A 14,713-nucleotide genomic window follows, 5' to 3' on the forward strand; every position below is an offset into this window, starting at 1 on the left:
TTAAATTATGGTCTGTAGTTACTCTGAATAAAAACTCTTTCTAGTGGTGTATTATTGAGCATCATTTGTACATGATTTTGCACTTTTTGTTTTGCAAGTATCTGTTTAGCAACAATTTATTAATACCAAACCAGACTTTAATGTGATGCAGCTCCCTCTCCACCATTTGAAAAAGCTGTCTTTGAGCAGTCGAGGGTGGTATCGTTTGCAAAGAGGACATAATTGAACTATTTTGACGCAGAATTCCTATGTGAGAATGTGACCAAGGGCTGCTCAATCCTATATTAACCAAAATGGATTCTTGTGAGCTTTAAGCTTTAAGTTATAATTCTGGTACCTCCTCAAAAACAGACCTGGAGTTGTGTTTTGTTTCATTCACACATGTTTGACTTGTTCACAGATTTCACATCACTATTTTAGGTGATTTTAGACCTGATTTAGTCCTGGTTTAGATCTGGTAGTTCTTGGAAAGCCAAATATTTTCCTAAATGGTACTTGGTGTTAATCTAAATAATTATCTTGTGTAATGGCTCGGACTGTTTGCCCTGTATACGCTCTGGTTCGGCTCTGATGATAACAGTTTACAAACAGCTCCAGGCACACAGGGACGGGGACACTGGTGAAATGAAACTCAGATGATGGATGGCTCGTATTAAAACTGTCAATACTAATACACGAGCAAACTGTGAACCGTTTAAAGGAGGCTAATTTGTTGCAGCGAGAAAGCAAACAAACTCGTGTTACTAACTGACAAAAGGGTGTTTAACGCTATTTTGTGTGATATTACAATTTTGGATCTTTGACTGAAAGGTTCCGTATAACACTAAATTGTGTCTTGGGAGTTTTAAGCCATGTTTGAATGTTGTATCTCCTCAAAAACAGACCTGGACTTGTGTTTTGTTTCATTCATATATGTCAACCTATATATCCAAAACTCCTAATTCCACCTTGTAGTTTTCAAGTTATCTTTAGTTCAGCAGAGCAGTTTTCCCCAAACTTTATTTCTGGGAACTCATATTTTAAAAGTCACAAACCTTTGCAACACAAGTCAATAGACATTATTTGTAAATCTTTCTTACGACTCTTTTAAATTGTTTAGAAAGCTGTGTTGGTGTCAAGGGGACCGCCCTCAAGTGGTTTAAGTCTTACCTCAGTGGGAGGAGCTGCTCCATCAGACTGGGGGGCTCCACTTCGTCCATCGTCCCTCTAAATTGTGGGTTCAGTTGAGTGAAATAAAAAAAAAAAACATGGCATTCAATATCATTTCTACGTAGATGATTGCCAAATTTACTTGCCACTCAGTGTCTTAGTGATGTCAAGGATTGGTTGGTCCACAACTTTTTAAGTCTTAATGAAGGCAAAACTGAGGTCATTGATTTTGGCGATACTGACCCCCTCACTGACCTGGGCCACTGAAACGGCACATGAAACACTAACCTCGGCGTCACTATGGACAGTGATTTTGAATTTAACAAACAAGTGAATGCTGTTGTAAAATCTGGCTTTTATCATTTGTGGCTTTTATAAAAAATTTAACCTTTTTTATCTTTTAAATCATTTGAACTGATCACGCACGCTTTTATCTCCTCTCATTTATATGCCTGTGATGCACTTTTTTCCAGCATCAGCCTCTATGCACTTTCTCGCTTACAGTTAGTCCAAAATTCTGCTGTGCAATTTTTAACTGGAACCTAAAAAAAATGAGCACATTACCCAGATTTTAGAATCATTGCAGTTGTTTCCAGTTCATTTTAGGGTTGATTTCAAGGTTTTATTGTTTGTTTTTAAAGCTTTGAATGGACTGGCCCACAGCACGTCTCGGACCTCATCCAGATTTACACCTCTGTGTGCGCTCTGAGGTCCGTGGGCCAGCTCCAACTCGTGGTGCCTAAGACGAGATTGAAAAAAAGGAGGGACAGGACCTTCTCTGTGGTCGGCCCCAAACTCTGGAACACTCTGCCCCTCCACGTCCAAACAGCTCCCACAGTGGAGAGTTTGAAATCTCTTCTTAAAACCCACTTTTATTCTCTGGCTTTTAACACTGCGTGAGTTGTGTGCTCCTCTGTGTCTTTTATTTATCTATTTTACTTATTTAGTGCTATTTTATGATTTTATGTTTTTTGCTTTTATTTGAGTGACTGATCAAATAAAAGCAAAAGTCCTTATTTGACTGAGGACTGGCATGATTTTAACAATTTACCTTTTTGTTGTCTTCATTTTATGATCACTGTGCAGCACTTTGGAAACTGCTTTGTTTGTAAAAATGTGCTATAGAAATAAAGTGGATTTGGATTTGAATCACAAAATAAAGGTGGATTTGACCATTATTGAACATTAATGAGGATATTTTATTGTTGACTGAGTGATCGTGCCTCTCTGAATGATTAGTGTAACTCAAATTTTAAACAATGAAAGCAGTCATCGAACCAGCAATAAAAGCCATTCATAAGTATCCTGAAGTGCACTGACCTTTACTGATTTATCACCCTTCTTTTTGGACAACTGAGCAAGCATTTCTCAACTTTAGCTGCAGGAACATTTGATTCGCTGACTCATTAGCTCTCATTTGTCAGAACTGTTCATTGCAGACCTACATGCAGATCGTGATGAGGCGATCCAAAAAAATGTTTTGCGACTCACCTGAGGGTTGCGACTCAGTAGAGAGTGGAAATTTCAGGGCTAAAATGATCCAAATGATTCCTAGTGAATGGTAAATGGTACATGGTCACATTTTTATACAATGTTTTTCCACCTTCAAGGCACTCAAGTGAAGGTGTATGGAGTTTGAAACCACAGTGCAGCACATCCTGTATTGCCACATGACCTTACAAAGTGGAACAGTTTTATAACATAGACAAGAGAATAGTTGCAGGACAGTTAAAGAGAGGTTAGACAACTAGTGAAGGTTGTAATTTACTTGTAATTTTAATGTACCGCAGCAGATATGACATATGTAGAGGTAATTATAGTTCTGTTACCTAGCAACCATGAACAAGAACAAGACCTTTTTCCCACAAACTGCCACTTAACTTATGTAAAACTATGATATTTACCACAAGTACTATCCTACAAAGCCGAGTAATGATTAGAAAAACATGAAAACCTGCGATATGCACCTTGTGATGTCATGTGGGGATACAAAAAAATGTTTTACTGTGTTTTTAAACTGCATATATCTTCACTTGTGTCATTTGGATCATTTCAGACCTGGAATTGAATTGTCAAGCTCTTCTAAATGAAACGTAAAAGGAGCTGGTAACTTGAAAAGTACTGCTTCATGACATCACAAGGTGGAAATGAGCATTTGGAGTTTTGGAGGTGTAGACAGACTGAAAATAAAGAGTTACTTAAACATGTGTGAATGAAACAAAACACAACTCCAGGTCTGTTTTTGAGGAGGTAACAACATTACAGTATAACTTGGCTTAAAGCTCAGTCAGTTTTGTGTAATATAAGAGCTTTAAAGGCAATTTTTTCCATTTCATTTTCAGTTTTTTGTCACCTAAGAAATACTGAACTATCTCTCCCACATTGCGATATTCATGTATTTGCCGTACTTCAACACAACACTGTTATTTCCTGAAAAATAAAACTATAATAAAGAAAGAAAGGAGAAAAATAAACTTGTTCTTCTCCTTTTTTGTTTGGGCAGAGCAAGGCAAAGTCCTGAAGGTCCTCCACACCAGCGACGGAGCTTTCATCATCTCTCAGTACTCCCTGTTCCACAACGAGAGTCCTGTGCTCAGCATGGTCATCGACTCACCAAAGGTACCCCCCGCTTCTTTACACTCTACACTATCACTGTTATTCACTCTAGTGCCACAGTCTAGCGTCTAGTGTTGTCTAGTCTTCACACAGACACAGGAAAGGAGAGAGGGGGTTTCTGTTATACACTGGCAATACTAGACGATGCTGTATTCAGAATAATAATAGGTTAACTACACTTTAATAAAACACGATGATGAATTCACAGTGTTCAAATAGTTCAATAAAAATGATTCAGGTTTAGTAACTACTTAAAGTCACAGTGCGTAGCCAAAAAATAGCTGATTTAAAATGTTGGTTGTGTTTATTGTAGTGAAAAACATGCACCCATACTGTGACTTTTATTTGGTCTGGAGGAGGGCTTTCTCCTGCTTGTTGCCATGGATTTTTGTGAAAGTGTTTTGGCCTAAATGTGCAAAAAAAAGAAGGACGAGAAAGTCCAGATTAGGGATGGGCATGATTAATCGGTTAATCAATAATTGATCATTAAGAATTTCATCGATTACGTTAATTTTAATCGACAAACCGAATGTAGGTTGCTGTGCGTAGCGTGACCAAACAGGTCTGTACATGATGCTCTGCACTCAGAAGGAGCGAGCAAACACAAACAGAAACGGTCAGTCTGCAACGTACCGAAGCACAAATGCGTATTTAACGAAGACTTGTACAAGAAATTCCACGCTTTCCGTTGTGTTCGGGACAAGTGTGAGGCCATGTGCACAGTGTACAAAGCAGCACATATGTTTCGGTGTCCAGTGGGAAAAAGCTTTACCAGGTGAGAGTCGCGCAATGTCGATGACGAGGCCCCACCTCCCTCCCCCGTACGGTGTCCTGGTTTTGACAAACACAAATATGGTCACACTAACCTGTATTCCACTGAATCATGTCTTTTAATCCGACAGAAAATTGACCACATCATCGACACAAGAGCTGTAGTTTTATCTTCGCTTAATTTATGCAAATTAGCGATGCGGTTTTAAGTTTTGTTTCTGTGAGAGTTGCTCAAAACTGAATTAAACACATTATAATGTCAAACGGGCTGATGTGGCTCTAGAGTCGTTACGGTTTATATGTCGTAAAGTTGAATTTATTTATGCAGATTAGTAGTGCAGATAGTAATAATAATGATGATAATTTTAATATAAAAACGTTAATGATTAATCAATAATCGATCGTTAATTCTTCCGACGATCGATTAAGAAAATTTCATTGAATGCCCATCCCTAGTCCAGATGAAGCTGTTTAGCGGGGCGCTGCTTCATTATCAAGACGACAAGGGTAAAAACTTTGTGGACATTTACGAAGTTGGAAAGACAGTTCTAGTTTCTGTAACAACAGTGCATTAAAAGTGATGTTAAGAAAAAAGGACAAATTCACAATATTAAAACATAATAATTAGGTCTACCCTGTTTTGAAGGCAGACACAGCGTAATACAAAGACTCTTTACATGTGATACTTACTTTGGTCCTGTTCCTCGTGATCCACAAAAGAGGCGAGCGTCCCCTGTCCGTCACACTGGCTCCACACGGTGTACGGGATTAGGCGCATCTGTTGCCGGTGTCCTGTCAATTTGAGCTCCCTAGCGCTACTGCTCATGCGTACAACCCCTAAGAGCTGTTTAGAGTTTACCATATTTTCTGGGCTATTAGACGCGCTCTTAAGCCTCTAACCGCATCAAAAAACTACCGCGCGCCCCGCAATCCAGAGCACCGCATACACGAATCCACCTCGGGTGTCCCAGCACGACTTCAGTAAACTACAAAGCCGCACCACCCGCAGCGCACGCAAACACACACAGAGCAGACAGCGACCGCACAGCGAAACACACCCACAGCCACACTCATCACTCCACGCCGACGAGGAACGGAACAAAGGAACGAACCGAAAAGGGGAGCGCAATGTGCCATTCTGAGCCACAACTGAACAACTGAGTCACTGCGAGCACGGCAACAATCCAGCGGTCCCAGACAGCACCCTCCCTACACGCCACAACTGAACAAAGCCCAGAGTCACCGTGAACGCGCCAAACAAAGTCCCACTGACCCATCCAACTGTTGTGTTTCGTTTAAAGTCCGGTGCAGTTTATTTGTGAAAAAAGTTCAAAAATAGACCATTTAATGACAGTGCGTCTTATAATCCAGAGCGCCTAATAGCCCGGAAAATACGGTAAATGCCGTCGATTTGAGCTCCCGAGGTAGAAGTGGAGTAACAAGTCAAAATTTAAAAGTGTATTGGTTTTATTGTGTGTTTTGACCAGTTAAACAACGACAATGTGTGTGTTAGATTTGCAGCAGAATATCTACAAATTAGATGATTGAATGGTTTGGATTTAATATTTGATTTTATCATTATCATTTTCATTGCATCGTATTTTATTTTGTTTCCATGTGGTGAAAATGTTTTTGTTTTTATATTTTTAGTTTTTTTCTTTCACACTGTAACCTATGATATTTATTTATGATTTCTTTCTCTTATATGGTGGGAGCCTTTTTTAGCTTTACGGAAAAACGTAAAGCTGGGGTGGTGTGAATCGATAGACGTCAATGTCAATTTAGGCTGTGTTTAGCTCATTTCGACGGGGCAGTCCATTTTGACAGAACACTGGTCCTTGCAGTGTTGGTCTCAAGTGGCCAACCCGTGTGTGCGCTTCTTCGTTAGTGCACCTTTTCTCCTGCTAATGTGTCCCAAACTGGACATTTCTGCAGCTCTATTGGCTACAGTAAATGTTTAAGCAGGGTTTTCAAACACATCTCTCATGCTTCAGGTTTACTGTATATCTACAACGAGCACGTGTAGAAAATGAAAATTGAAGCTGGTTTTAATTGTATTAGGCTAAACGATTAAAGAAAATTGTACGGCTATAAATGGTATATCAGTGAGCAAAGTTATCGTATAATGTAGGGTGCGTGTGCGCAGAAACTAAACTGAGGTCTGCCTGATGAAAGCCTAGTGCTGAAACATCCTAATAAATCTCACAATTTGCAAGTAAGACGATGTGTGGGATTTTTCTCTATGTTCTTGGGCTGCTCCCTCTCCTCCAACGCAGCCGTCTCAAGTAACTGATGTACGAAGTTCTCATTCTTTTATACCAGTTTCTAATGTAAAATCAGGTGCCACATGTCCACAAATAGCAGACTGTTTCCACTTGTAATTTAGCACATGTTTTGTAAATCTACTCTAATATGTATAGTTTGGCATAAAACTTTATCTGCGTGAAGAATGTTGTTTGGTTTTAACTTTCTATTTCCATGGGATCATGCAGGCCTCCTCCAGAAAGTTACACATTGTGCCTTCAATTAAGGGTTAATATGTGGGTTTCACGTGACGTCACAGGGCTACGTTTGTCAGCTCAGATGGAGGGCAAAGTTAAGGTTTAATATGTGTGGTTTCACGTGACGTCACAGGGCTACGTTTGTCAGCACGCAAAATCAGATGGAGGGCAGGAAGTGAACTGACTGGAGGAAAATGCGATGTGTTGTGTAGTTTACGGCTGTGCCAATCGTTCTAACCGAGAGAAGGAAAAGCAATTTTTTTAGAGTGCGAATATAGTCGTCCACAAAGGTCAGAAATGGGAAAAGCCGACAGAACAAACCGTAAAAAGTGGATTACAAACCTGTTTGCGGTCGGGAGGAGCAGAATTCACTAATACTCGTGTCTGCAGTGAACACTTCGACAAAGGTTTGTTACAAAGCTAAATTGTTTTTTGTGGTTTACCTAAACATAAACGAATCATTAACGACTAACAGCTAATGACGTTTGTTGACATTAAATAGTTCAGATAGAGGTTAGTGCCGATACACTGCAGTTTTTCCCATAACAGTCGATACACATAAAATAAGAGAAACACTCACCCCGGCGAAGACCAAACCATAATCATCATTTAGGCGTTTTGCACCGAGGTTGAGGACCCATCCACTGACAAAAAAAGTTATATACCTCCAAACTTTTGTACGCCTTCATCTGTTGTCTGGTGTAGAACGATGTCTGAAGAGTTAAATAGTTCGTGATATCCTCTGCCTCGATTGTCGGCAAATCTTGAAAATTCTCTCATTTTCAATAAGATCAGGGCCAATATATTTGTCGACTAACTGCTCGTACTTTTGCCTCGCTACTGGCTCTAAATCCTTACAATAAGAACTCTTCTCCATATCTGTGTTCTCCAGAGCCGTGTTTGTCGTGTTTGTCTTCACTTCCTGCCCTCCACCTGAAATTCGCGCATCATCGTGATCACGTGACTGAAACCCTCCTATTAAGGGTCTGAGTTAGGAGTTAGGGATAAGGTGTTACGTAGTTACTAAACCCAGTGGCTAGCTCTCACGCTTCACAGCAAGAAGGTTCCTAGTTCAATTCCCAGGTCACATGGGCCTTTCTGTATGGAGTTTGCATGTTCTCCCTGTGCCTGGATGGGTTTCCTGTGGGTACTCTGGTTCACCTCCTTCTGATGAGATGCATTGAAGATTGGGTCAAATGTAGAGGAGAATTTACCCAACAGGAAAAATAAAATGTACCTTAGTCTTAACTCATTCTTAATAAATAATTAGTTGATTATGAATTAAGTATTTCTTCATGCTTTATTAAGGGTTCTTTATTAAGGGTGTCATTATTGTATATTTAAATAAAGAGTTATCATTAAATACATAAAACACATACAAAAAAATGAAAATCAGTTTTTAAAAATCACAATTTCCTGGCTTAACCTTGATTAATTCCTGCCTTTGTGTCTATGTTAAGTTTTAATTTGTAAGTGAAAGTTTTATTTATTTCTGTTTTTCCGTTTACTGTGATAAAACGGTTAAAAAATAAAGAAGAAAAATAACAAGATGAATCCAGAATAGTTATCAAACATCACCTCTCTCATGTCATTCAGCCTGTCTAGTCTATCTTATTCTATAATGACTGACGTGAACTGTGCTGTGTCCTTCGTCTTAGGGTCACCTGTACGTGGGCACGGCCATGGAGGTGCAGAGGCTCACCCTGGCAGACTGCGGTCGCTATGGAGACACGTGCCGGGAGTGCATCCTGTCCCGGGACCCGTACTGCGGCTGGGACCGTCTCCAGAGGAAGTGCATCCCCATCCCGCCCGGGTACAACGTCACCACCGGGTATGTCCACCCTCGTAAACATAGACCGTATAAAGAAGCGGACTGAGTGAGTGTGATGTCGCAAATAGCGTTCGGCTCCAGTCAAATGAAGCTCACCGAGGCCGGCAGTTATAGGGCACATTTGGAGTCAAGTTCCAAATCAGGAATAGGAATTAATTTACAGACAAAATACTGAAATAAAAGCATCATGTAGACCAGGGGTGCTCACACTTTTTCAGCATGCGAGCTACTTACAAAATGACCAAGTCAAAATGATCTACCTAATACAAAGCCAAGCAAACTGCACTGAAACACTCTGTGCCCCTTTTTTGGACCCTCACCCACAGTTTGAGAACCCCTTCTTTAAGAGAACTTCCTCTGGCACTTTACACAAAACTGTGAAAAACGTGACCGGTTTTTTAAAGTTCCAAACTGGAGAGAAGAGAGAAGAGGACAGAGAAGAGAGAGGAGTGGAGTGGAAGTGCACGAGAGGAGAAGAGAGAGAAGAGGAGGCGCGCAGGGCTTCAAATGTGAGGAGCAGGATATCTAGTTCAGTATGAGGTGTGTGATGAGGAGCCAGTGGAGCTGCTGTACCATAGATTAATATCGGTATAGACTATTAACTCTACTCTTTGACTCAAAATGTTTGTATCGTGACAACACTATTAAACTGTACTATTTTAATTTGATTTAATGGGTGTGGTGACCAGACTCATAAAAAATACATCTTTGTGGATGTGGGTTTTTTCGGAAGGTTCAGTGCGTGTCCTAGAAAGAAGCACAAAAGATGGAAGGATCCGAGAAAGCAGGCCACTTTATTTCAGCATTTTCCATTGAGAGGGATTCAGTATTGATTACCAAGTACAGCTGTCACCCCGGAACGACGCCTCTGCCCAACTCACAGTGAGGTGTAGCTTTATACCACACATCTGACAAAACATTAACTTGTTGATTTAGCATATACAGCAAGAAAATGAACAATAATGCTGACCCGGTGCACTTTATCATGGGTGGGTACATGCCACGGGGTCCAGATACATCAGTTTTCTGCTTCGTGGCATCTCAAAGTACAGAAAAAAATGTCTTTTACAGAACTATAGATAGTCATACGTGTTTTTCACCCTGTTGTCATTCCAAGGTACAAGATATTGGGTGAATCAGCATGATCAACACAGAATATTTCCCACATGGACTTGCCAGGCAACGTTAAAGGCCCTATAATACACAAACTGGATTCTTGTGAGCCCTGTTATAATGTTGTTACCTCCTCAAAAACAAACCTGGAGCTGTGTTTTGTTTCATTCACAGGTTTGAGTAATTCTTTATTAGAGTCTGTTTACATCTTCAAAGTTCAAAACGCTCTGGAAGTTGTCATTTTCAAGTGAACAGCTACTTTTTACTTTTTGTTCAGTAGAGATTGACAATTCCAGGGCTGAAATCAGCAGAATGATTCAAGTGAGTTTAAAAACACAGTGGGGCACTTCCTGTATTATCACATGACATCGCAAACCAGAGTGTTTCAGTTTGAGAGAAGAACTCAAACAAAACTCCAGGTATGTTTTGATGAGAAAACAACATTACAACACCGATCAGAAAATGGCATAATATGGGCCCTTTAAACTCGGAGGATGGTGTTTGTGTTTGAAATAAATGCAGAAATGATTGGTGCGTGGCCCTCAGGTCTCTCGCCCCGTGTCAGTGTGTGCAGAACTGTGTAAATAAACAGACTTTGTGATGTGTGGAGGTCATTACCAGTGCAAGTCCAATCTCTGCGCTCTGCTTGACTGCTCCCTCTGTCACACCGAGCACAAAACGGGCATCTGTTTACTGCCAGAAAGACAACAACGCACACGCTTCAAACAGAGGGAGAGAGATAAAGGGCTGTGCAGGATTAGATGTGCTTTTTGCTGCATTCACTTTGAATATTTCCACAGGTGGATAGAGTATGCAAAAATTGTACTCTAGTAAAACTGCTATTACTTCAGAATAATGTTACTCAAGTAGAAGTAAAGTTAAATATTTGAGAAAAGTACTGCTCAACTAAGAGTAACTTATAGAGTAATTGTAAAATGAAATAATGCACAAAAAGTCAACATAAAGCTTGTAGACTTACTCACAGTGGGAAACTTTTACTCAAGTAAGAGTACTGCTACTTCAATAAGAAAATATAACTCAAATATAGAAGTGAAAGTATGCTTCTCTGAAAAGTATTTCTTTTCTATTCTTCTGTTCTATTCGTTTAGAACACGGGTCGGCAACCTTAAATACTCAAAGAGCCATTTGGAGCGGCTCCCACAGAAAAGAAAACACCACAAAACCCTTTTGACATCTAACATGAAGATATAACGAGGATGAGCATATCTTTTTTAACCTGTACGCTGAGGATAAAAGACTATACTGTGTTGCATTTACAAAATCAATGAAATGTTACAGAGAATATAAGTCCATTCATATACACGGTCAATGCATATGACCTGCAGACTTGTCTCTGAAAAGTTTCACATGAACCATCACCAATGCGATAGAAGCAAAGAACAGACTCACCATCAGCTGCAGATCTCTCTGTCACAGAGAGAACACTCATATTCCACTGATTCTTGTCCTTTAGTCCGACAGAATCTGAACCGCATCAGCGCACAAGAAGCGAGCTGTTTTTTTCAGTGCTTATGGTTTATGTAGATGAGCCATGTGGTTATAAGTTTTGTTTCTGTAAAATGTAAACAAATGTGCACAAAGCTGCATTAAACCCATTATTACTCTATGTATATTTGAGTCTTCCTCATAGAAAATAAGAATTCAAAGAAATTATCCACCCGCAGTGAACAAAAATACCGTCTGCTTCTGTGTTCCAGCATCATTTTATCGTGTGTCTCATCAGCTGTGAAAGCAAATAAATTGGCCCACGTAGCATTAAACGTTCTGTTTTCTTCAGGAACTTTTCTTTTCTTGGATTTATCCATCATTTACCTTCCAGGGGTCTAAAAGCTTTATACATCATGCTTCTGGGGCAGGTAAGTCCGGGCTGCCAGATATAGTTGTGTGTTGGGTGATCAGCGGCTTTGACACATATTTTGAGCAACAAAAATATTAAAAAAAACATTTTATTTGAATGTAACAAGATTTCTATTATCTAAAAATTTAGAATCACATTTAAAAACAAACAAACTAAAATAAAAATACATTGTAATTAAATACTCATTATTTATTTTCCCAAGTCACAGGGAGCCACAACAGAAGGATGAAAGAGCCACGGGTTGCCGACCCCTGCTTCAGAAGAACAAAGCCTGAGCATGAAACAAACCACAGCTCCAGCTCTGTTTGTGATGAGGAAACATTATAACACAGATCAGAAAATAGAGTAATATGGGACAGTTAAAATCATTAAATTATTATTAGACATACAAGTATATGAAAAAAACAAACTGCATAACAGTACTCTTTCTTGAGTAGAAGTTTTAGTTTCTCACTGTGAGTACGTCTACAAGCGCCAAAAGCTTAATGTTGATAATATGAAATGATTTAAACATTTGTGTTTCTTGTACCGCTCCTTCAATTATGATTATTTTTTTCTAATTTGTGTGTCTATCCTTTATTATCAGACTTTGCGCATTCATTTATTGTTTTGATTGAATGTATTGATTTATTGACTAATCTTTCAGAGTAAGATTACTGAGTACGATTTGAGTACAAACTGTACGAGAACAGAGAACAGTTCACAGCAGGAGACCCGGTTTATACATCTTATTTGCTAACAAGACTCCCGCTGGTCCACAGACAACACCATTCGTTTACTCATGGTTAACTTAAGGAGATCCCAAAACCACTGCGCTTTAATATGACTCGTTTGTCATTTTTATGTTCACAGGAGCCTGATTCAAAACCTGGACCATTCCAACTCGTCAGTGTGCGGGGAGGCTGCCGGTAAGTCCTGTCCTCGGGCTAGACTCTGTGCACTAGCGCTTGTGTTCTAATGAAGACTCACAGAGCAAAGATGATATCATATAATTGAGCTTGGACCAGGAGGCTGCAGGGGGGAGGTTTGGTGCCCTGCTTCAAAGGGCCAGCCCACTTACCACAGGCTAATCAGCACAATATTCCCCAGACTCCATTGTAGCTGCTCCTCTCATGTTACTAGGGCACGTCTTTTCATCTTTTCACGCATATATCTAACAATTTAATATGCAATCTGGAGTAATACACACAAGCATTTCCACTCACTAGAGATGATCATTTTATCTACTTTTGCAGTTTGCTCTAAGGGACAGTGTGAAGAGTAACTACATTTTATTTGAGTAAAAGTGCTGTCATGTGGTTAAAGGGTCTATTTTACATGATGTTTTGATTTATATTGTAATGTTTCCTCATCACAAACAGACCTGGAGTAGTGTTTTGTTTCATTCATACATGTTCTTTTCTCAAACATAAAACACTCTGTTCCATCTTGTGATGTCATGTGGTGATACAGTAAGTGCTCCACTGTGTTTTTAAACTCCAGACATCTTCACTAAAATCATGTGGATGATTTCAGACCTGGAAATATCCAACCATTACTGAACCAAAGGTAAAAGGTAGCTGTTGAAAACTACAGTTTCATGATATCACAAGGTGGAACATTTGAGCTTGAGCATTTTGAGTTTTGGAGGTGCACACAGATACTCAATTACTCAAACATGATTGTGGAACAGACTACTCTAACATATGTGAACAAAACAAAACAGAGCTCCACTGTCGATCATAGCTGCTCCTCTCCTGTTACTGGGGCACATCTTTTAATTTTTTCACAGATATATCTACCAATTTAATATGCAATCTGAAGTAATAGACACAATCATTTTCACTCACTGGAGATGATCATTTTATCTACTTTTAGAATCTGCTCTGGACTCAAAAGGGTATGCTGCAGCACATGCCACTGAAAATGCCAACCCCAAATGCTAAGTGTATTAATATTTTATAAAAATCGTATTTATTTTTCACAAAGAAAGCTTTCACATTCACCTCTGCTCTTTCAGAGGATGACGTTTAACCTTTAAGTACATAATGATTCAGACTGAAGACTCATTCCTCCTCATGATTCAGTTCTTGTCATTTTTATGCCCACATAAAATTGAGCTACTGTTCCTGAGCTGCAGTGTGGGATGTCTTGATGAATCTTGTATGGTTGATTATATATATATATATATACATTATCTATACACTGGTCACACATGTTGTCTTTCCTCAGCCCTGAAGCTGCGTAAAACCTCGCCCAAAGAGGTGCTTGTTCCCAAAAACACCACCGTGTTCCTGCCGTGCCCGGTGCGCTCCTTCCATGCCACGTACCGCTGGGAGCGGGACAACTGCGGGCTCAACTACCCCTGCCTGTTCTCCGGGGACTTCTGTGTGCTGGGCCCGGCCGTGGACACCCCGCTGAAGGAGGGCGTATTCCGCTGCATGGCCTCCGAGGACGGCTTCAAAGTGGAGGTCATCTCCTTCAGGCTGGTGAACCAGAGCCCCCTGCTGGCCGCCTCTGTGCTCTGCTCCCTGGGCCTGTCACTGCTGCTGGCTGCGGCTACTCTATGGCTCCATTAACTGCAGCTAGTGCTAATGCTAACCCTCTCCTGAGGCTCCCACTGAAGAGCGACCAGGGAGCCACTGTACGGCTAGGTTTACACAGCATTTAATACATGGTCAGTACACCACACCATTGTCCCAGTTAGCTGTCAACTCTTTAACAATAGAAATGAAATATGTCTGATTTAACCAAACTAAACAAGGGTCTAACAGATGTGCTCTGAAGCCATAGTTAAATGCTTTGGAAACCTGTCCTCTCTAACTCAAAAGATACATATCTGAGAGTTGGGCAAAATGCGCCAATACCAGGCCG

At 40.1% G+C, this 14,713-nt stretch overlaps 1 protein-coding gene across 1 annotated transcript in view; it reads left to right on the forward strand.

The window, feature by feature from the left end:
• si:ch211-113g11.6 (uncharacterized protein LOC559008 homolog) overlaps window positions 1-14,463 on the forward strand; it is a 225,038-nt gene extending 210,575 nt beyond the window's left edge. The window contains exons 11-14 of the mRNA XM_055163474.1: window positions 3,653-3,768; window positions 8,696-8,868; window positions 12,713-12,768; window positions 14,072-14,463. Coding sequence (XP_055019449.1) covers window positions 3,653-3,768; window positions 8,696-8,868; window positions 12,713-12,768; window positions 14,072-14,418 — 692 coding nt within the window. The 3' untranslated portion in view covers window positions 14,419-14,463. The remainder of the gene's footprint in view (window positions 1-3,652; window positions 3,769-8,695; window positions 8,869-12,712; window positions 12,769-14,071) is intronic.
• Window positions 14,464-14,713: the final 250 nt, after the last annotated feature.

This window comes from Boleophthalmus pectinirostris, unplaced genomic scaffold (assembly GCF_026225935.1).
Source record: "Boleophthalmus pectinirostris isolate CB_2022bp ecotype Guang Dong unplaced genomic scaffold, ASM2622593v1 HiC_scaffold_6, whole genome shotgun sequence".
Classification (NCBI taxonomy): Eukaryota; Metazoa; Chordata; class Actinopteri; order Gobiiformes; family Gobiidae; genus Boleophthalmus; species Boleophthalmus pectinirostris.